The 23,807-nt window shown below is 42.0% G+C and overlaps 1 protein-coding gene across 1 annotated transcript in view; it reads right to left on the bottom strand.

Moving 5' to 3' along the window:
• Nucleotides 1-2,506, bottom strand: part of Acadl (acyl-CoA dehydrogenase long chain) — a 35,650-nt gene extending 33,144 nt beyond the window's left edge. Inside the window, exon 1 of the mRNA XM_059278490.1 lies at nucleotides 2,378-2,506. Within this exon, the coding sequence (XP_059134473.1) occupies nucleotides 2,378-2,445 (68 nt within the window). The 5' untranslated portion in view covers nucleotides 2,446-2,506. The remainder of the gene's footprint in view (nucleotides 1-2,377) is intronic.
• Between the last annotated feature and the right edge of the window lie 21,301 nt (nucleotides 2,507-23,807).

Genomic DNA, 23,807 nt, shown 5'->3' with positions numbered 1-23,807 from the left:
TCTTTATCCATTCTTCAGTTGAGGGGCATCTAGATTGTTTCCAGGTTCTGGCTATTACAAATAAAGAGGCTATGAACATAGTTGAGCAAGTGTCCTTGTGGTATGACTGAGCATCCTTGGGTATATGCCAAAGAGTGGTATGGCTGGGTCTTGAGGTAGATTGATTCCCAACTTTCTGAGAAAATGCTATATTGATTTCCAAAGTATCACAGAGATTCTTACACACCCACGTCCATTATTGCTGTACTCACACCACCAGAAAATGGAATGAGCCTACATGTCTATCAACCGATGAATGGATGCTGAAAATATGGTGACTATATTAAGTTACTTTTCTGTTGCTGTGATAAAATGCCATATCCATAGAAGAAAGGGTTTTGGGGGCTTATACTTCTAGAGGGATGAGGGTCTTTCACCATCCTGGCAGGAAAGCATGGCAGTAAACAGGTGGTTGGGGCAGGAAGCTGAGATCTCACATCTTGACCCACAAGCACAAAGAAGAGAAAGCAGACTGGAAATGTCTACAGACACCATCACCACCACCCCACCCCACCCCACCCCCCATCCCCTGGACTTACTTCCTACAGCAAGGCCATACCTCCTAAACCTCACTAGAGGTGCCAACCTCATGACCAAATTTTCAAAAGGTCAGAAAGAAGAGGTCACAAGACCTGCAGGTCGCCTCACATATCTCAACCACGCCATATCAACTAGATAAAAGTTTACTTTAGATTACTATTCGATAAACACTTTAAAGTACATGTTTTTCCTTACAGATTTTCCATACATTGGTTTTTCCCTTCATGTCAAAGCAATGCTAGGATTGGGATACTATGCTTCTTAGATTCAGAGGAAATCATTTACCAATGTATAGACAGAATTTGTGTGTAACTCTGCCTGGGTCATAAAATGTGACACGAAAAACTTCTGAAACGTTTCTAAGCTCAGAGAAAGAAATGCACAGAGAATAAACACTTTCCAGTTCAGTTAAAGGCGCTGAAAGGAATGTGCGGAGGGCAGAAACCGAAACATTTACTTGGCAGTTGAGTTTGTTGGAACATTTATTTTCAGTTTTGAGACACCTGTACTGAATAAACCAACAAGCTACTGGTTAGTTTCTTTTTAGTTTTCTCTGCCTTTTAAGTCAGGGTCTCACTAAGTAGCTCAAACCGGACTTCAAATTCGTCATAATCCCCTGGCCTCTGTGCTACCACTTTACAGCCTCATTCACATAAAAAAAAAAAGCAAGAAACTAAATGAAATGAACCACTAGCACAGTCAGCCCCTGGGAGCTGGCTTAAGTACTTGCTTTTGGCTCCGCCTCTCTTCATAAACGCTGAATCAGATGGCGTTTCAACAAGATCGTTGATCATTATGCTCATAAAAGTTTAAGAAACCCGTGAAGATAAAACTGTAGCTCCTGACTCATTATTTTCCAATAGTCTCTTTAAGGTAGTTCCTCCCCCTCCCGTGAATCAAAATAAGATCATTTTGGGGTTCTCTAAACTTAAGAGCGCAAAGACGACCTGATCAAAAGGCAGAACATCACTTCCTCAGTGTATTCTGTAGAATAGAAAGCATTCTTAAAGTCCTAGGAACTTTTCTGTCTCCCCCCACCCCATGGGTAAGCATTACCACAACACTTTATGGTACTTCACAACAATGTGCTAATTAGCTCATTTAAATGCCCAGCCACCCTAATTAACAAAGCTTTGAGCTTCCAGTTTGCTTTATCCAATGAATGGATTTTAGGAGAGGTAAAACTTTTGATCTCAGCATAAAGACCCTTAATAGTCTCTAAAGCCCTTGGGAGCTGCCCATTAATCCCTCTACATTTAATGGGTTCTAAGGATTTTCTAGTAAAGCTACAGCTAATTTATCAGATGGGGCCCTCGCCTGGAAGCTGGAGTCGAAATTAGTATTGTTGCAACCCCGTCTTCCGGTCTGCGCGCCTCCGTACAAGGAGTCCCAAGTTCACTGTCAGGTTTGATAGTCCCCACCTCTGGTTCCAACTGGGCCAAAGGCTGCAGCTACTCGGTGGCAGCGCGCCCGAGGGGTGACCGCCCCCGCTTCGGGGCAACAACTTTGAAAGCAAGTTCGCGGGACACCGGGTAGGACGCGGGGGCGGGCCCCGGGCCCCGAGCGAGCATTCGGCCGAGCCTCGTCTTCTGGGGCCCGGCGGCCCGTGTTGGGGAGCGGGTGGTGACACCCCGAGGTCTCCGCGCCGCGGAGGGCAGCCCCAGGTTCGGGAGAGACGATCCGGGCCGCCTCGCCCTGCCCCGGCCGCGACATTCCCGGCTCGGCCGTGGCTCGCCACACCCCACCACTGCACGCCGCGACCCGGGCTGCCCGCACCCCAGGCTGGCCCCGCACTCACCGGGCGGCGGGCGGCGGGCGTGGCGCGGAACGGAGGCGCAGGGAGCGGAGGAGCAAGCGCGCAGCCATGGCGGGACACCGGGCGGGCGGAGGACTGGGCTCGGGCTCTGCAGCGGACGCGGGCGGGACGGAGGGACGGCGGGGCGGTGGGACGGCAGGACGGCGGGGCGGGCCTCGGGGACAGCCAACTGCGGGCCGCAGGGCGGGGCCGCCAGCTCGGGCGGGGTCTGCGCCTCGCCCGGCCGCCTGCGGTCCTGGCCCGTGCGCCTTCCCTGTCTGTCCTGCTGCAGGACTGAGCAGGGGTCCCCGAGAGGGTCCTGGCCTCTCTGTGGAGCATCCAAACACCCCAAAGCTCCGCACCGCGATGTGCATGACATTCTTTTCTAATGTTGGAAGGCTCACTTCACATAGACAACTATAGGAATACTCTCTGTGAAGGATTGTGCCTGTTTTTTTGTTTTGTTTTGTTTTTTCTTGCAAAAGTTTGTAGCTACCCTATGGGAAAAAAAATAGAAATATATTTGATATGGGAAAAAACTCAACAATTGATTCAATTATCCAATAGTACTTGAATTCATATAGGGTCGTTTCTTTTTCTTTTTTCTTTTTTCTTTTTTTTGTTTTAAGTTCAACGAAATCTGTGGCAATTAAGTGTATGAATTTGACCTTTTGTAATGGGGAATGCCTGAAAGGTTTTGAACTCTAAAGAACGTCCGGATTAGATTTTTTTTTTTCTTTTTCTTTTTCTTTTTTGGTTTTTTTGAGACAGGGTTTCTCTGTGTAGCTTTGCGCGTTTCCTGGAACTCACTTGGTAGCCCAGGCTAGCCTTGAACTCACAGAGATCTGCCTGCCTCTGCCTCCTGAGTGCTGGGATTAAAGGTGTGTGCCACCACGCCGGCCAGATTAGATTTCTAAGGAGACAAATTTCTTAAGTCTTAAGGAGAACAGTCACCGAATCTGAAATAATGAAATAGTGAAAGGGATAGGTACTTTGTGTTAGAAATCAACAACTGACAGCTTTCTGAAAGGAAGACATACAGAAATGTTTAAAAGGCAAGTTTTAGGACTTCACAGAACCAACAATCTGGGAAGACATGAAGTCTTGTTTGCTCTTTTAATTTTTAAAAATATTTTAAATTATATTTATTATTTACTGTGTATGCAGGTGTGGTGTATGTACATCTTGGTGTGTGTGTGTGTGTGTGTGTGTGTGTGTGTGTGTGTGCACGCGCGCACCTGCACATGTGGAGTTGAGAGTCTATGTCAGGTGTCTTCATCAGTCGCCCTCCAGGTTATAGATTTGGCTAGCCTGCCTGGCCAGTGAGCTCCAGAGGTCTACCTGTCTCTGATCCCCCTAGGGCTCGGTTTACAAACACACTCAGGAGAGTCCCGATAATGCATGGGTATAGGGGTGGGGTGTAGGGGTGTTGGGGTGTTGGGGTGTAGGGTATAAGGGTGTAGAGTGTAGGGGTGTACGAGATTCAAACTCAGTTCTTTTTACGCATAGGAAGCCCCCCATTGGAACCCCCTCAGCCTCCTCAGATTTCTAGGCCCCAAACTGTGTGAACCACTAATTCCCTCCTAAGGTTGTGTGTCTAATGAAATGTCACAGCACTCCAACTCCCAGAATGCAAGCTGTTTTAATTCTCCATCTATGTATGTGTTGGCCCCTGCCTTTTTGAGCGATGGTCATAATGACCTTTTACAATCAAACATACATCATGCCTCTCTTGCCATTCAGTGATTTAATGCCAATAGTGTCAAGTAAGGCTCGCTGAGGTAGGACTGTGGAGGACTTCCCTGGGATTATTGGGCCTTAATGATACTCTTTAAATCTAGCCCCACTGCTAGCCATTTTTCTAGTCTGTTGGTTTCTAGCAGGGCCAAGGGTGCACATTCCAGTAACATTTCTTTTAGAGTCTAAGATGCATTGCAAAGTCCTTAGGAAAAATCTTCTGATTTCACAGCAAATATTTATCCATCTATATAGAGATCCACTTTATTATAATACACATTTGCATAAACATATGTCCAGTGATCTTTTCTTTATTTTCCACACCATTCCAATGGCCTATGAGCCCCTTTCCATGTGATGATAAGAACCAGTTGGTGTGGACTCTTAGCACACTACCTTCAATGACAAGCTTTCTGAATTGCCGTTGGCTTCTAACGCTGTGACTGTGCAGCTTTATTTTAGATAATCTCCCGTCTCTCTTTTATTTTTCAAAATTAAATGAGCTCAACATCAATATTTGCATCCAAATTACTTTGCTGGCTTACTGAGAAAAATGTCAGACATGAACGAAAGTTACCGAATAGTAAACTATCTCCTGTTTGCCCTTTCCTCAGATGTTCAAATACTAACATTTTGACTCACTTGCCACATGTACAGGAGTTTTTCTGAGCCATTTGAAAACCAACTGTATATACTACACCTCCTTCTCCCTCCTGTTATTTCCTAAGAACAAAGGGATTACTTTAGTAACCATAGTAGAATTATTAAATATAGACATTTAATACAGTAAAATTCTGGTGTGCTGAGACAAGATCCCACTATGTAGTTCTGGCTGACCTGGAGCTGGCTATGTACACCAGGCTGGCCTTGAACTCACAGAGATCTGCCTGCCTCTGCCTTCGAAATGCTGAAATTAAAGCAAGGCGTGTTCTACCACGCCCAGGTTAGGTAAAAATTCTTTAAACATTTCCAGTCCGTTTTCCCATTTCAGCAAATCTCCGGTAATAGCCTTTCATTACAATGAGCTTTGAGACAGCACCCCATCCAGGCCTGCTTTTGTCTCCAGGGGCTGGGGATGGATTTGAGGGCCTTGTGCTTGCCTAGCAGACACGCTCACACAGAGCAGGATGGCTTCCTTACCGTGTCCCCACACACAGTATGAGCGAACCTGGAGTTTAAAGCGGTTTGCTTTGCCTTTCTTTGTTCTTGGTTTGCTTAGTCTTAGTTTCATTTTCTCTTTTGCCTTTCCTTCTCATTCCTTTTCTAGAAGTAACTTAATCTGATTGTGTTTGTTTCCCCCCCCCCACCCCCCAGGTTTCCTAGTCGCAGAATGAATGCAAATTATGTGTATCCTCGGTCTTGTTCTGTTCCGTTCTTGCTAAGACTAATTCGAGCCACATTTGGCTAAGATCTTGTTCATCAGGTTTCTTTATCATGAAGTTGTTGTTTCCTTTCATAAAATAAAAACAAGGAAGTGCAAGTTCTGTGTGTGTGTGCGTGTGTGTGTGTGTGTGTGTGTGTGTGTGCATGCATGGGTTCGTAGTGTGTGTGTGTGTGTGTGTGTGTGTGTGTGTGTGTGTGTGTGTGTGTATTCCTGGGCTAGAACTCAGACCTTCCACATACATGCAACAAACCAGCTTCTAAGTATACAATCAGCTGTGATAAAATGATATAAAAGGTTAAACAATAACTAGGATTTCATGAATCCCTGGTAGTATAAATTGAGCCATTTGTAGTCCCTTGTAGGAATATGGCACACATTTACTTGAGAGTTCTAAAAGGCATTCCCTTTTAGAGGGTATAAGACAGGGTTTCGTTGTATTGCCCAAAGTGATCTCATACACTTCTACACATTTAAGCAATCTTCCTGCCTTGGTATCTGAGGAAGTAGACTACTGGTATTTGTCACCATGCTCAGGAAAGGGCATCCTTTTACTAATTGAAATGTCAATGGCAGCCAGAGCCATATGTCAATGGATATGCCTGAGCTTGGAGCATTAAAAGCTAATGAAGAAAAAGATGGGCTATGAGGAGTGTAACAAAGTGAGGAAAGCTCATCAGAAAGAAGAAGGGATGGGTAGAGGAACCTGTCTAACTGGAAAGTCTACGTTGGCAAATAGGAATTCCAGCTTAATAGGTAGGTAATCTCAGGCCAATACCTTGGCAGACAGTGTCCTGCAGATTTGCGTTTGAGACTACCTGAATTTGAAGTTCTCTTCACTAAGATTGTGGACTGGTGCTTGCAAAGGGTCAAGCACACAGATTTGCTGCAATCACTGGCAGGCAATGGTTGGAGGCCAGTGTTTTTATAAGTACTAAATATCAAAGCAAGTAGTTGACATTTGGTGTGATAGGAAGTAAAGAGTGCCGATCACTAAAGAGGGCAAAAGTAACCCATTAATTCATTCTTACTCTTCATAAACAAAAGAGTGAGTTTCTTCCAGTCATGAAAGTGTGACCTTGTATAAGACAAAATGCCTGCTCTCAAAGGGGCAGTTGTATACCTGTGAAAATAGGAGTAATAAAGGCTGGAGAGATGGCTCCGTGGCTAAGAGCACTGACCGCTCTTCCAGATGATTAAGGTTCAATTTCTAACATCCACATAGTGGCTCACACCTTCTGTAACTCCAGTTCCAGTGGATCCAAAGTCCTCTTTGGCCTCTACAGGCGCTAGACAGGTAGGTGGTGCACAGACATACATGCATACAAAATAAAATAACAATGCTTAATATTGTTGAAGAAGGGAAGAATATTATAAGAGAGAGAGAGAGAGAGAGAGAGAGAGAGAGAGAGAGAGAGAGAGCACTGAGCAGCGGTGACCTTGACTTCCACCTCTTTTCACTTTATTTTATGGTGTAATAGGAAACACATGGGAAAGAAAATTCAAGACTGTGGCTGAAAAATCTTTTCTTGAAGATCCCTAATCGCCCTGTGTCTCCCTTATTTGTAACATGGAGATATTAATAGCATCCACCTCATGCCCTTGCTGTGAGGCGAAAAGAAAATATGTAGAGAATCCATTCCAGGCACAGTAGGAAACCAGGACACGGCACTGTCATGGCTGTGTCTCCTCACCCTAAATCTAAGAGGCGGGCATACTCTGCCCAGGTTGCCAGGGAAACATAGAGACCGGAGAACCTGACCCTTCCTCTGATTCAGTTCCCATGCCTACCTTTAGGGAGTGTCTGCAGCAGTGGATCCTGCCAATGCTTGTGTTTTTTTTCTAACGGACAGTGTGGGTATTCCTTGGGTTGTTTCTAGACCCCAAGAGGGAGAGCATGGGATAATAATCTCTTCTCTTCATTTCTTGTTCTTTTCATCAGAGGAAAAAACTAGACAGATAATGTCAAAGCCTCCTTAAGTAACGCTATTTAGGGAAATTCTGACCTTAGTATCCTCTAACCCAGAATTCATAAACAACACAGGGATTTTAAAAGTTGGTGTTAAAATAGGTTAAAGGAGAAAGGAATTTCATTTGTCTATAGTGTAAAACCGAGTGCTGTTTCTGGCTTGATATTCTGATCTGATATAAGCGATTGTTGGCAAGGTTAAACGTAAATCTTGTCATCTTTAGGGGATCAGAATGTTCATTTCTCAAGGGACATCATAATCTCTAGGCCGTGAGGGATACAGGGGTTGACCAAGTACTTGGAACCTTTAAGTCACTTAGCTATGGAAATGAATCAGATAGTATCACTGTCTTACAGAACATACATACATCAAGATAGCAGGAAATATCAGGAATATGGAGCCAGTAAGTGGGCTGAAGTTGAGAGTTTATCTGATTAAAAGAGAAGGAAGACAGGTGTGAAGAGATCAGGGCTCAGCTGGAGTCTTCTCTAAGTGTGGAAACTACTATAGCTCGCCTGGATTTTCTGAGGCCAGTGTGTGTGTGTGTGTGTGTGTGTGTGTGTGTGTGTGTGTGTGTGTGTGTAATATATGTGGGTTGGAACAGGCCAGGTACTGGGAGGCATGGACTTAGTGGATCTAGCATATAGTATTTAAGCCCCTGCTTACTCAAGATCTAAGAAAAATAGTACCTGAGTCATAAGACTGTTGGGGAGATTTTTCTCTTAATGGAGGCCAAGCAATTAGCATACAGATAGAATTACCATTATCACTTGTAACTAATATTGTCATCCATTGGAAATAACCACATTTTGGAGTAGTGAAAAAAAGAACATTTTAATTCAAGAGCATTTTTTTTCCTTTTCAAATCAGCCATCCTCTGCTTATCTCTATGTACTATAGTCTTTTTCAACCTTTCCTTTCCTTTAAATTTGTCTTCAACCCAGAGATTAAATTCTCCTGCATAAAGAGCTATGACCATTCCTCCTGAAGTATTGGCTTATCTGTTGGTGGGGAGCTTGGTGGCATGCAGGTTAGTGCTGGAGTTCCATAGGCGGAGAGAGTGTACATCTGAGGCACCCAGCCTGGCATGGGCTTTTGAAATATTAAAGCCCATCCCTAGTGACACATTTTCTTCAAGAAGGCCAAGCCTATGTCAACAAGGCTGAAAACTCCTAATCTTCTAATCTTCTAATCCTTCCCAAACAGTTCCACTCACTGATACCCAAGCATTCAAATATATGAGCCTGTGGAGGCCATTCCTATTCAAACCACCACAGATGCTAATTCCATTCATGGAGACCCTGCTGTCTCCCCTTCGTTGCTTACCAAAGCCTAGAACTCTTAACACCCTCAGAATTTTAAATTTTGCTCCATGTGAATATTTGTGTGTGTGTGTGTGTGTGTGATAAACCCTCAGGCAATTCCAAGAACCCGTCTTTGCTGCTCATTTAAAATACTTTCTCATATGAAGTCTTTCATGTTGGGATCTGCTCATAGGGTTTTTTTTTTTTTCTGTTCTATTTCTCTACTTGTCTATGTAGCTCTGGCTGTCCTGAAACTCTCTATGTTGACCCAGTTGGCCTGAATTCACAGAGATCTGTCTGACTCTGCCTCCTAAGTGCTAGGATTAAAGGTGTGTGCCACCATGCTCAGCTAATATTTTATTCCTTTTCAAAATTTAACTTATTTATTTATTTTACATCCCAACCATAGTTTCCCCTCCCTCATTTCCTTCCACTCCTTCTCCCCACTTACCCCTTCTCCATCCACTCCTCCTCTGTTTCTCTTCAGAAAGGGGCAGGCCTCCTATGGATATCAACAAAGCATGGCATATCAAGTTGTGGTAAGACTAGGCACCTCCCCTTGTATTTAGGCTGGGCAAGGCCACCCAATGTGAGGACAAGGTTCCCAAGAGCCAGCCAAAGTGTTGGGGGACAACCCCTGCTCCCATTGTTAGGAGTCCCGCAAATAGACTAAGTTCCACAAGTTCTAATCTCTTATTGCTGAAATATTTTCTTCCTCATTTCTTCACCTGTTTTGGAAAGACGCCTGTCCCTTAGATACAGGTCTCCCTGTTTTTCTTTCCTTGTCGACATTTCCTTTTATTTGGGGGTGGGTGGTATGTGCTATGGTACACATGTAGAGCTGAGAGGACAACTTGTGGGAGCTGGTTTTCTTTTTCCACCGTGTGAGTTCTGGGTATTAAACTCAGATCATCACACTTTGTGGCATCTGCCTTTCTCTACCGAGCTGTCTTTACCAGCCCAACTGCCTGTTTTTCCAATATGATATTTTCACAACAGAGTCTGGGAATGGGGTTGGGGCTAGGGAGTGTTGAGTACAAGGAAGACTTCACTGCTCTGTGAAATTTAGTGAGAAAACACCCATGCCGGCCTAACTATCCAAAGCCCAAACCTTCTTGGCCCTGAGTACTTAACGGTTTTTATTTGTAGTTGAAAAAAGAAGGAAAGGAAACACGAGGGACTGGTGCTGACCACTAGCATAAAGGGAGAAGGTGAATAAAGAATATCCTTTGGGACTTGCTCCCCTGATGGAAGTTCTTAAGCTTTGTGTCCCAAGGCAAGCTTTGTAGCACGTGCTCTGGAAGGAACAGAGCCAAAACTTGCAGAATCTAAAAGCATTCTGTCCTTGGTGGCTGTACAAGGTTGTGCCAGATTTCAGGATTCTGGCTGCTTGCCTGAAGTCTGCATTCAGGTTCATATAAATCTGTGCTTCTGGTGGCCGGAGGCCATAGAGCTGCTAAACCTACCTACTGGGCAGAAAGCAGCAGGAAATCCCAAGGGTTTGCTTGGACTACTTCTTCTGAGCACTCAAAGAGAATTCAAGCTGAGTTTCACTCACTCGAAATTCTTGGGACCAGAACTGTCTCAAATTTGGGGATATTGTATATACATTCTGAGATATCTTGGGAATAGGACCTGAGTCTAAGCACAGAATTCCCTTATAGTTTATACAGATCTATGTAGAGGTAAGTAATTTTAGTGCCTTTCCTTTTGACTAGACCCTATCAAGTGATCAAATGTGGGATTTGTCACTTGTTCTATCATGTTGGTGTTCAAAGAGTGTTTTGGCATCTAGGATTTTTGAATCAGCAATGCTCAGCTGATTATAATTTTCTTGTATCCCCAGAGGGAGATGATAACTCTAAATTATACCTTCACCGTGAGTTTTTATTCATCTACTTATGGATAGAATGTGGACTATCTGTGCTACAAAGTGTTGCCTTTGCAGCTAAAGAAAGTTCTAGAAAAAAATATTAACTTCATAGGAAGATGGTCGAAGCGTTGATAAACAACGTCTCGTGCTCTCCATTTAAAAGGGTTTATAATATCTTTTGGAATATTCAACAGAGTACCTTCAAGATCCACAATGCTAGACATGAGTTTGATAGTGTTTGCACTTAGACTTTCATTTAATTAAGCAAGAATAAGATAAGCTTCTGAGAAGTTTGCATTTCTACAAATAATACTATATATGCACACATATACTATATATCTATGTATAAATACATATAATAAAAATATATACACACACAAGGTTGGGGGAAGGGAGGGAGACTTTATTTTCTCTTTTGCATAAGATCTCACCTTTCTGTGACTGTGTTATTGTAAGATTAAGACAGGACCAAACATCCTTGTGTTTAATAATTGCATTATAATATGTAAAAGTGAAATGCATATTTCTTTTTTATTCCATTTGGACTTTCTTCCTCCAACAGGCTGTCTTTGGTTCTTGGAGAAAGTGTACCAGTATTCATTGCTCCGTTAAGTGTGTGTCAAATTCTTACACTCCAAGATTATAGAATTTAGCTAAGAATACAGTCAGGGTCTGAATTCAAGCATCTTTATTGTCTCACTTAGCTCTTAAAATGCAGAAATAACTTACAATATTGGCCATTCAAAACTTCGATTATAAATAACATTCAATTACAAATAAAATTACTAGCAATTAAGACACTAACACATTGCAGTAAATCTGGGTTCTCTGAGCAGAAGTAGTGTTAGTTTGGAGTAAGAAACTGTATTTCTCTTATCAGGATACTTTCACTTTACTTCAAGCAAGTGTTTTACTCAAGGTGACCACTGTTGTCAACGAACCTTCACCTATTAGGATACATGCAACTTTTGGCAGATAGCAGTGACTAATTGTGGAAAAGTTCGAGGTGGGGAGAAGCTGTCCAATTCACAGTGTGCTCAACTGGGAAGCAAAGTTACAAGAAAAGCAAGTTTGAAAACTGTGCCACTTATGTAGGCATGCACCAAACATAAATTTGTCAGCAAGCTCAGAACAATTCACACAAGATTTAAAAACAAACAAACAGCTATTTATCCTATAAATAAGAGCCTCTGACCTTTGGTTTATTTGCAGCTGACTCAAAGATATTCTACAAACAGAATTCTGTTATTATTTATGTGAATGTGTGTGCTCTATTTGTGTGTTCATGTTGTGCGTGGCCATGTATATGAAGGCCAGAGGGTCACTTGAGTATCTTTGCTGTCAATGAATCATATTTCTTTCCTTCCTTCCTTTCTTTTTTTTATCATTATTGAATGGACTGGCTAGTTTAATGTCAACTTGACACAAGCTAAAATCATCAGAGAGGAGGGAGCCTCAATTAAGAAAATGCCTCCGTAAGACTGGGTTATAGGCAAGTTTGTAGGGCGTGTTCTTAATTAGCAATTGATAGGGGAGGGCCCAGCCCATTATGGGTGGTGCCATCCCTGGGCTAGTGGTTCTGGGCTCTATAAGAAAGCAAGCTGAGCAAGCCTTGGTGAGCAAGGCAGTAAGCAGCACTTCTCCATGGCTTCAGTATCAGCCCCTACCTCTAAATTTCTGCCCTTCTTGAGTTCCTGTCTTGACTTCCTTTGACGACCAATTGTGAATGGAACCATAAGCTGAATAAGCCCTTTCCTTCCCAAGTTGTTTTAGTCATCACAGCAACAGTAACTCTAACTAAGACATTGAGACAGAATTTTATTATATATTCCAGTCTGGTCTTATGCTTACTTCATAGCTCAAACTAGCTTCAAGTTGGGTGATCTTCCTGTCTCAACGTCATGTGTGCAAGTTTATAGGCATGTGTCATCATGCATGACTAGTGTTCACTGTTTCTTACTAACATTCATGGACATTGTATGGTGTGAAGTATTTTGAGATTGTTATGGTATCAGTAGAACATGATTCTTCCATTTTTTGATACTAGAAAAAATTATAAGGATTTTTTTCTAAAATAATTCCTTTGAAGAACAATTTCTTTAGAATGAAAGTAGAGCATGTGATTAGGAATTAGGATGTATAGAGCAAATATAAAATTCAGAATACAGCTTCTGAAATGCATTGAGTTCATATTTAATAATTCAAAGCCAACTAGATGGAGAACTGTGATTTGTCTGTTTTCCCCTTTAGTTTTTTTTTATTTTGCACTCGGTATGTTCAAATCAAGCGTACCATTTATCTTAATCCCTTTCACTTTGAAATCCTCAAATCTGTTGAAGGTGCTGTTGCTCTCTGGGCCACTTAGGCTTTAAGTGTATGCAGTTACCACACAGACATTTCACTAGCTACATATTTTCCATTTTATGACCCCAATATCTGTAACTGGGACCTCCAGAGTAGCCAGGAGAGAGGAAAAGCCTAAAGAGAGACTCATGGGTAGGCTTGAAAGTGGCCTGCATTCCCTTAACTTGCGCTGCATGGCTCATAACTGGTTATGTGCTTCCTGTGGTCACGCTTTGGTCTTTCTACATGTGAGGAAGCTGGAAAATATATTCCCTCATACCAAGGAAGGAAAAAGCAATGGCTGCTGAACATATTTCCTCAAATCTCCTACACCTGCCAACTACAGCTCGTCACATCCTTCCAGTGTAATGTAGTTGTCATTTTAAAAACGATGTACATATTTCTATTTTATGTGTGTATGTGTTTTGCCTATGTGTTAACTGTACCATGTACATGCAGTGTCTGAAAGGTCAGAAGAAAGCATCACAGATCCCCTAGACCTGGAGTTCCAGGTAGTTGTGAGCCCCCATGTGGGTATTGGAATCCAACTTGGGATCTCTGCCAGAGCAGCAGGTGTTCTGAACCATAGAGTAAGCTCTCTAGCCCGCCATATTACTATTTTTAAACTTTGATTTGTCAAATGATTTTCTTGTGTGTTATTCTCCTTTTAGGTTGATTTGATGAAGCACATGCATACAGATACAAAAATCAATATAAAAACAAAAACAAACAACAACAACAAAAAAAAAATCAAAAATAAGCCCCTGGCCATAAGTGCTTGTCTCTTGAGGGAGTTATAGACATGCACAATATGTTGGAGTAAGAGACACAACTATATAAGCATACACAAATTGTCAATCAAGTATTAGGGGACACAATTTCTTGATAGTGAGGACTGTGTCTAGTTTGTGGTTTCTATAACACAAGGTATGTGTGGTGCAGTGGGGAATCCTACACATGTTAAAGACTTAATGATATTTGATAACTGAGTGTACGGGGTAAGAAAGCTAATGAGGAAAAGATGAAGAGACTTCTAAGCACTTTGAAATACACAGAGGAGAGTTTAAAGAAACCTGCACATATGGGCGTATGGGTTTTTCATAATTATTAAATACAATGAATTCAAACATTAGATGACAGCTTCCAGTGTGCACAGAAAATGTAAAATGTTGTAAAAAATATTGAGACGTGATGAAGAATATTGAGACATCAACCCCATCAATCCATGAAGTGGTAAATCCATGAGGGTGAAAGTCTATTCACAAAATTGTACTTTTTAAAATTATGTGATAAAATTATACTCTCTCTCTGTAATTTTTTTTAGTACAAATTTTTGTTATTTGCAACTTTGACTTTTTGCCCAACATATTTAGTTAACAGTGTTAAGTTTTGGTCAGTGGGAGAACTTAATAGCTTAGGAAAGTTATGAATTACTATTAGATACAATGAAATACAGTTTTTTCCTCATAAGCTCTCTCTCTCTCTCTCTCTCTCTCTCTCTCTCTCTCTCTCTCTCTCTCTCTCTCTGTCTCCCACCTCCACCCAGCTTCTCACTATGTACCTCAGACTGACCCCACACCACACTGGGATTGCAAATGTGCTTTACTATATCAGGCCTAAGAAGCTCTACTCTTCTGGGAGAAAATTTTAATAGTCTTCATCTTTTATTGACCTGCTAAAGTTTTTATTTGATGGTGAGTGAATATCAGAATCTCTTGAGGAAAGTTCTCATATTAGGTTTTGTGAATCAGTCAAAATTGGACAGTAGAGGCTTTTTACACACTCTGTCTAAAAATCCTGCCCATATTAGTTTCCTGCTATTATTATAACAATCTGTGCTGAATTTAGTGTTTAAAAATAACATAAAGTTTTACATGACATCTGAAGGTCAGAAGAATGAAATCAGTTTCACTGTGCTAAACTCAAGGTGTTTACATGCTGTGTTCTTTCTGGATTATCTAGAAAAGGCACTATTCCAACATCTACTTCTGTCTTCACAACCATGTCCTGGCTGATCCTCACCAGCTGCTATAAAGGCTTCTTGTGAATGATTACATTGGGTCCACCAGGCATCCAGAATATTCTCTTCATTTTATAATCCTTATTATAATATGTCTATCAACTCCCACATAAATTAATATATTCATGGGTTCTAGAGATTCACATGTGTCCATGTTTTCAGCCTACTACATTTAAGAATAGGAGAAAATTTAGGGATGAGAGGAGTAAATATGACATCTATGTGAATAATCATTTGGCATAAGCTCTACTACTACTACCGCTTTTTAATACTTTCTTCCAACAGATCTCCTACATCTACAACATGTAGCTAAAGTTTTTCTGTGTCCCACCAGGTCCGCAGCTGCTCGGACCCAAGTAAACACACAGAGGTATATATTAATTAAAACTGCTTGGCCATTAGCTCAGACCTATCAACCACTGACTAGCTCTTACATTTAAACTCAGCCCATTTCTGTTAATCTATATGTTGCCACATCTTCCATGGCTTTACCTGTGTGCCATTACATGCTGCTTCCTGAATGGCGGGCTGGCATCTCCTGACTCAGCCTTCCTCTCCCAGAATTCTCCTTCTCTGCTTATCCCACCTATACTTCCTGCCTGGCTACTGGCCAATCAGCATTTTATTTATCAACTAATCAGAGCAACATATTCACAGCATACAGAGCAATATCACCCATCAACATCATCTACTTGTTTTGTTCAGTACACACATGTCTTGCACATAGTAAGTGCCCAGTAATACTGCCTATGAATGCCTCAAACAGAAGGCTTCAGTGGATGCCTACTAACTTTACCTAACATCTCACCTCTTCCCATTTTGTGTGAGTATAATCTCAATCAATAGGCTTCCAGAAGCCAGAAATCCTGCTATTTGATGTATATTATGCATTTTGAGGAGATTGCTAATAACCAAGAAGTTAGAAATATCGAAATTCTTCAACAAATACTTATTTAACAATATGGAATCTTCTTTAGATTAAAAAAAAAAACAAAATATGAGTTTATTTATTTTTTTTATAAAAGTCGTTCAGTAAATGTATTAGTAACCTCTGGTAAGTTTGACTTATAAGATGTACACTCAGTGAACAGTACAAAATACAGCATATGTATAAGAACTACTGGTAAGGAAGAGGAGGGGAAGGGTTAGCTTTCTAGATAAGACTCCAAAAGGCATTGATGAATTATTAACCATACAGAAAATAATTCTCTATGTTTAAGACTCTCAAATCCCATTTTATGAGTTCTGAAAGTGTCTGTTTGGCAGTGGGACAAACATATGAATCAAACCTTGTAGACATCATTAGGTGAGAATGTGAAATTGCTAACTACAAAGAGAAAGACAATCGTCACAAGACTAAAATAATTCAGTTAGCATGATCTGCACATTTCTTTTTTTAGGCAGATAGTATGGGAAGCCAAATTATAATCATAAGGTCACCTAAGGGACGTGGTTTCAGAAGAAGGGCTGTTACATAACTTGGACATCAGATAGGATCAGGTTACAGTATCCTTGGTAGGGCTGGCCTTCGTGAGGGAACAATTATACTGAAGATCCACAGGATATTCTCCCATTTGTCTGTTCTCCTTTGGAAAGTATGAGTACCCAAACACTGTGGCTTCCTCTGTTCTTCATTGCTGTCCAGCACCCTTCATTGAGAGACAGGATCTCAGGGTGGTTTTGAACTCATGACAATTTTCCTGCCTCTGTCTCTTGAGTGTTGAGGCTTACAAACATGGACCACAGTGGCAGTTCTAACTTTTTCCCCATTTTAATTAACACGTTTCAAGTAATAAAAAAAAGTCAACAACTTATCTTATTGAAGAATATCCTTTTCATCAGAAAATCCTCCTTATTCTTATCCTCAGATTAGATAAGGGAATACTAAGACGTGCTCAAAATGAGTATTGGGTACCAAACATATTCCTGCCTACATCTGTAATGTAACGGCACCTTACTTCCTCCTGAAAATAAGGTCAATTACTTCTTGCCTGCTGTTTTGGAATATGTAAGGCCTAAGCCTGGAAATCGAAGTTCAGTGGGGCTTTTGCTGTGTCTTTTGGTAGAAGCAGTCTTCCGCTGGCGTTCATTCTCCAAACCCACAGAGCCCAGTGTTTCAGGGTTAGAAGCATAAACTGTCTAAGCAAGCCATTAGAAATGGTGATAGTGGGGACACTAATTGAGGACTATGTCTATGTGTCTTTAGTGGAGATATGACATCATATAAAGGTGTCTGATTGACAGTGTATTCCATGACTGGAGGATGAAGTCTCACCTGCAGAAGGATGCCTCATTCTCATCTCCATGCTGGTGTCTCAGCTTTGTTGCTAATAGGTCATTATGCTGCTCTACTGGCCTATCAGATTTGAAGGTAAACTTGATAATAAGAACAATGGATTTTGTAGCAGTTTGAAGCTTATTCACCCCATAAGCTCATAGGGAGTGGCATTATTAGGAGGTGTGACCTTCTTGGAGGAAGTATGTCACTGTGGGGGTGGGCTTTGAGGCATCTGATGCTCAAGCTACACCCAGTGTCTCAGTTCACTTCCTGTTGCCCAAGGGTCAAGATGTAGGACTCTCAGCCGGGCGGTGGTGGCGCATGCCTTTAATCCCAGCACTCGGGAGGCAGAGCCAGGCAGATCTCTGTGAGTTCGAGGCCAGCCTGGTCTCCAAAGCGAGTTCCAGGAAAGGCGCAAAGCTACACAGAGAAACCCTGTCTCAAAAAATGAAAAAAAAAAAAAAAAAGATGTAGGACTCTCAGCTCCTTCTCCAGCACCATGTCTGCCTACATGCTGCCATGTCCCGCCATGATGATAATGGACTAAACCTCTGAACTATAAGCCACCCCAATTAAATGTTTTCCTTTATAAGAGTTGCTGTGGTCATGGTGTCTGTCTCTTCACAGCAATAGAAACCTTGACTAAGACAGATCTTATGGTAATGTGCCCACTGCTGTACCTCCTTAGCTAGACTTGGATGCTATTTGAGATTTCATTTGGTGAATAACATGCTCCATAAACATTTGAATAATGATGCTTGCCGAGGCTTTAAAGCAAGAAAGGAAAAACCCACATCCATACTATGTATTAATCCTGAATAACAGGAGTCCTTTCCTGTTATAGTTAGAATGTGAAATGTTTGCCACAGACTCCTGTGTCTGAGCATTTGGGCTCCAGCTGGTGGTGTTGTTTTAGTGTTGTGGAAACTTTGGAATGTGTGATATCACTGAAGGCAAGTCTCAAAGATTAGACCTACTTCCAATTCCAGTATGACTGCCTTGTTTCATGTCTGCTGCTGTGATGTGAGGAGCCCTGTACACACACTCCTATTACCATGAACTCTGCCATACCTTCTCCACCATGATGGATGGAGATGCCCCTAAGACTGTGAGCTAAAATACATCCTCCTTTAAGCTGTAGGGTATTGAATCATAGTGATGAGGAAAGTAGTTAATATCCCATCCCTTTCAGAGTGTAGGACTTGAATGGGGCTTAGCACCTCCTCACATTTGATCTTGAAGACTGTGCAGCCCTGTTTTCTGTGGGTTGCTGCATGGACTTTCTATTGAAACAGTCGGTAAATGAGGCTTGGTGAGGGGAAGCCCACGTTATTAGGTCCATACACAGTTTTTTTTAATCCCATTTTGGGATGCTCCATTATATGCACATTTTACCAACACTTGAACATCCCCTTATAGAGCAAAGCTGACTGATAACCATCCTAGGTGGTTGTTTAGTGCTTATTCCATGGAAAATTCACCCTGGCAGATCTTGACTTTGAATACACACATTTTTGTATTATAGTCTAGTGTGTGTGTGTGTGTGTGTGTGTGTGTGTGTGTGTGTGTGTGTGTGCTGGTACATGTGTGCCATGGCAGGGTGAGAAGGTCTGAAGGCAACTTTCAGAAGTTGATTCCATAGCACCAAGTAGTGTACTGAGCAGGTTACAGGCCCATGAGTTCCTGGGCTGATTCTCCTGTCTTTGCCTCCCATTTTACAGTGGGAATACTGGGGTTACAGTTGGGCCAGAGTGGCACATGCCTTTAATCCCAGCATTTGGAAGGCAGAGGCAGGAGGATCTCTGTGAGTTTGAGGCCAGCCTGGTGTACAGAGCGAGTTCCAGGACAGCCAAGGTTACGCAGAGAAACCCTGTCTCGAAAAACAAAACCAAATGTTTGCTGCTGTGTCTGGCTTTTAGGCTGTATTTCCCAAGTTCAGTTAACACAATCAACATAATATCTCACAGGCATGCCCAGACACTAAACAATCCTTTAAGGATATATCTGGAAATGTGTTCTCTAGGTGGATGATTCCAGATCCTGCCAAACTGACAAAACACTAACCATCACATCTTTGCAACAGGCCAGGAAGAAAAGAGACACTGGACTAAGGGTCGGGACAACCTTCAAAGGCCCGCCACTAGTGCCCCTGCCCCTGGTAAACCAGGTCTTAACTCCTAAAGATGCTCTACCACACTCTGCCAAGCAATGTGCCAGATGGGGAAAAAGTGTTCAAAGCATGAGCCTGTGAGAGACATTTCGGATTCAAGTTATAACAACGTACTAAACTTTGTGGACATGGTTTCACATGTCTTTGATCCCAGCACTCAGGAGGAAGAGGAAGGACGATCTCTGTGAGTTTGAGGTCAGCCTGGTCTAGAGAGCTAGTTCAAGGACAGCCAAGGCTACATAGACCCTTTATCAAACAACCCCCCATCCCACCCCCCAAAAAATCCCTTGAGTCCATATGGATAGATCATTCCTATTTAACTTTATATTTTTTCCTCTTGGCACATCACTTTAAGGCCTCATTCTTATCATAGTCCTATGTGCTTTGCAGCTTCTCTGATAACTATTCTATCCATGTATTAGAATGTATTATTCCCATACCAGACTATTTCGCACTTCACCCCTGGTTACCAGGATTGCTGCTAGGAAGTAAGGCAAAAGTAGTAGATTTCAAAGAAAGCAGTATTGCCTTTTAAGACAGGAGTCTATGTCTGGGAACTACACAGTGCTAGCCTTTAGCAGGAAGAAAGATGTGGAGCAATCTTGTGGACCTGAGGATTCAGGATTTGGAATTCAAGACTTTTGAGTATACCAGGCCAAGGTCCTCCTCCCTAGCTTTAGAGTCCCCATTCTTTCTGATTGGTGGACCCTCAGATTTGCCTGAATGGAGAACTCCATCTCTTCTGGGGCTCCTTGGAAATGAGACTTCTTTGTATATTTATGGTTTTTAACTGAGATGTAATCACCTTCATCCTCTCACTGTTTTGTTGTAAAGCATCTGTTCCTCACCTCTATGTCTCTACCCCATTAGTGCATTCTGCTTCCCCCGCCCATTCGTATATTGAAGAGGGAAATCCCATTGCTTCAGACTGAGACTGTGTTCAGAAATAGTGACTACAGACATAATTAATTGGTTTTGCCCGGTTAAATATACTAGATGGAGTCCTTATAAAAATGGAATTTTGACACAAATGGAATATGCAATTGGAAATCAAGCTGATGCTTCTGCAAGCGAAGAATGTCCAGGGTTGTAACCAAGTCACACTAGTGAGCCATGAGGCAGGTCCCTTCCTACAGTTCTCAGGTGGAAACATCCAACCTTCAGAACTGAGATGGTTCATTGTTTGTGGTCCTTTGGTAAAACAGCTCATGGTGATATGAGTGAGATGGCTTCTGTAACCTCAAGCAGTTGAAGACTTGGTTCTCAGTTGGTGGCTATTTGGTAAGGGTGAGGAGGCATGGCCTTGCTGGAGGAGGTGTTTCACTGAGGGTGGGCTTGGGGCTTCAAAAACTTCACCCTATCCCCAGTGTACTCTCACTACTTCCTGTTTGTGGACTGGGATGTGACCTCTCAGCTGCTTCTCCAATTCACTGCCTGCCTTCCTGCTGCCGTGGTCCCTGTCATGATGGTGATGGACTCCAGTCCCTCTGGATTCATAAGCCCCAAATAAACCCTTCCTTCTATAAGTTGCCTTGGCCATGCTATTTTATCACAGCAATTTAAAAGTAATTAAGACACAGTCTTAGTAAGTTAATGTATCACCCAAGGCTAGCTAACATTTACCACTTGCATGGAATTTCTCAAATGCCACAGATTTTGCTCCTTTCAGTAAACTCTCTTTATTTGAAGTCTTAAGTGCACTATTGTAGCATGCCAGGGTGAAGTTTCTCCCTCCAGTGATGGCCAGTTGATAGCACGTGACACACATTCATAATCTCATTATAGAATTTGCTTCTTCAACCCATTCCCGTTGTCTTAGGCTAATTACCCCAGAAGAGATGTTGATCTTTGAATATAAGAAGTTATAGGGTGGTGCTGCTTGTGATCAATGCATCTGAAGAATAAAGACAATTGAATTAGGTAGAGGTAGGAGTTAAACTATAGTTGGGTTGCAACAATGGCTTCATCCAATCCCATTGAGATCTCTGAAATTGGGATAACCTTGCAAAAAATTATTCTAAATTGAAACACGGGTGATAGTATAGACCAGTCTTGTTCTAGTTTTAGACGTAGGTTGATTTTGGAGAGAGGGCTGGGAGTTGAGTCCCCCAACATTCTAAGAATTTAAGGATGCATGTCCCTTTCTTAAAGGAGATGAAGGAATCTGACCAATGCATTGGTTGTTTCCATTATACAGTGTCTTAGTTAGGGTTTTATTGCTCTGACCATGACCACAGCAATGCTTATAAAGAAAAACATTTAACTGGGGCTGGCTTACAGTTCAGAGGTTTAGTCTACTACCACCATGGTGGGAAGCATGGCAGCATGCAGGCAGACACGGTGCTGGAAAGGTAGCTGAGAGTTCTACATCCAGATTGACAGGCAGCAGGAAGAGAGAGACACTGGGCCTTGCTTGAGCATTGAAAACCTCAAAGCTCACCCCCAGTGACACACTTCCTCCAACAAGGCCACATCTCTTAATAGTGCCCCTTCTTGGTGACCAAACATTCAAATCTGTGAGCCTATATGGGTCATTTCTATTCAAACCACCACATACAGTAATATGGAAATGTTAGAAAAGGATAATAACATTCTCTGCAATCCTAGTGAGACATTTTAGCACCTGCCTCTAAGCTTAGTCATAAAAATATTTATTTATTTATTTGTAGAAAAAAATCAAAGGGATAATAACAGCTGATAAATCCCATTTTCTTTCATATTAGGAAACGGAGATCTTTTGCAGAATTGTCAAGTTCATTTCTGAATCTATGGCACCTGAAATGCAAAAGACCTAGTCATGTTTACAACTACTAGGTACAGGATGCTGCTTGGCAAAGGCCACAAACAAACGCTTCCTAAACGTTAGAAATTCACTCTTAAATGTAGAAGCTTTCTGTCTCATTGACCGAAATATAATGAAATGTGGTATGTACAGGGTCAAAACTGGGCTTGTGTAAGCTTGAACGGAAAAGTGAAACACAAAACAAATACACAAAAACGACCCCCACCCCCAAAGCCTAGAGAACAATGGTAGCAGGTTTTAAAAAGTTACAGGAACAATGTGTGTGTGTGTGTGTGTGTGTGTGTGTGTGTGTGTGTGTGTGTGTGTGTGTGTGTATGCTTTCTAAAGGCAAGGGGCTCACTCTGAACTGTGAAGGTAGTATTTCTTATTTATAGGATCAGCTTGTCAGCTGAGCTACTGGTAGAAGGCCCGTGTGTAAGGCTTGTTCGTTGTTTCTCTATTTTTAAAGTAGACCCAATTAGCTAAAGTAACTTAATCCTCACAGCAGAACTGAGCAGAAAGTACAGAAAATTCCCATGTATGTGATCCTCACATCCTGCCACTACCAACAGTAACACACCAGAATAGAGCATAGGTTATCATTAATGAGCCTTCACTGATGCATTACTATGGTGATATTTTATTTGTATTAAAATGTTATTTGTATGTTAATAAATAAAGTTGCCCGGGGTCAGAGCTATTAGCAAGCCATAAGAAAGCAGGGCAGTGGTGGCATATGCTTGTAATCCCAGCACTTGGTAGGCAGAGCTAGGTAAGTCTCTGTGTGTTCAGGGATACAGCCATTATTGGATACACATGCCTTTAATCTCAATACCAATCATGGAAAACCTGGAGGTCTATATAGACAGGCCGTAACGAGGCGGTCATGTGGTTGGGTTTACAACCAATGAGAAGGCAGAACAGAAATTCTATATAAGGACTTTAACACATAAAGTAGCTTTGGTTCGGAGAGGTAGGACCACCGCAGGAGGAAGGGTAAGGTTTTAGATCTTAGCTCGGACCTCTTGGCTTTCTTCTTTGCATTGGTTCTGTGTTTCTTGTTTAATAAGAAGGTTGGTTACATCTACACATTACCTAGAACTATGGTGCATCACCTAGAACCCATAGTTTATGTTAGCATCTGCTCTTGGCATCTGTATTCTTTACAATGATGTAAAGGACAATAAAATGTACCACAACTAACATCATATAGAACATAAATTAATACGTACAGAATAGAAAGTTCTCTATGTTCCGTCTTTTCTTCCTTCCTTCCTGCAAATCTCTGCAAAGATTTAGTCCAGTGATTACTCAAAGTGCTTGGGATCTAGCCACATTCCCAAAGCTTGTTAGCTGGCAACCAAACCACCAGTACATGAACCTGGAGGGGACGTTTCACATTCAAATCCCAACAATGACCCTTACCAAATCAGGAATGTGGTCCAGCATTACACAGGCTATTCTGAACTGGAAGATCTGAGAAGGACCATTTCACTGCCTTGTCTTGTCAGGGTGTTAGAAGGCAAAGTCTGGAGAGTTTAAGTTGTTTTTGTCACAATACAAAGTCCAGCTTGA

Source organism: Peromyscus eremicus, chromosome 13 (assembly GCF_949786415.1).
Source record: "Peromyscus eremicus chromosome 13, PerEre_H2_v1, whole genome shotgun sequence".
Lineage (NCBI taxonomy): Eukaryota > Metazoa > Chordata > Mammalia > Rodentia > Cricetidae > Peromyscus > Peromyscus eremicus.
The sequence above is the reverse complement of the archived record's forward strand: the minus strand, read 5'-3'. Positions and strand labels throughout refer to the sequence as shown.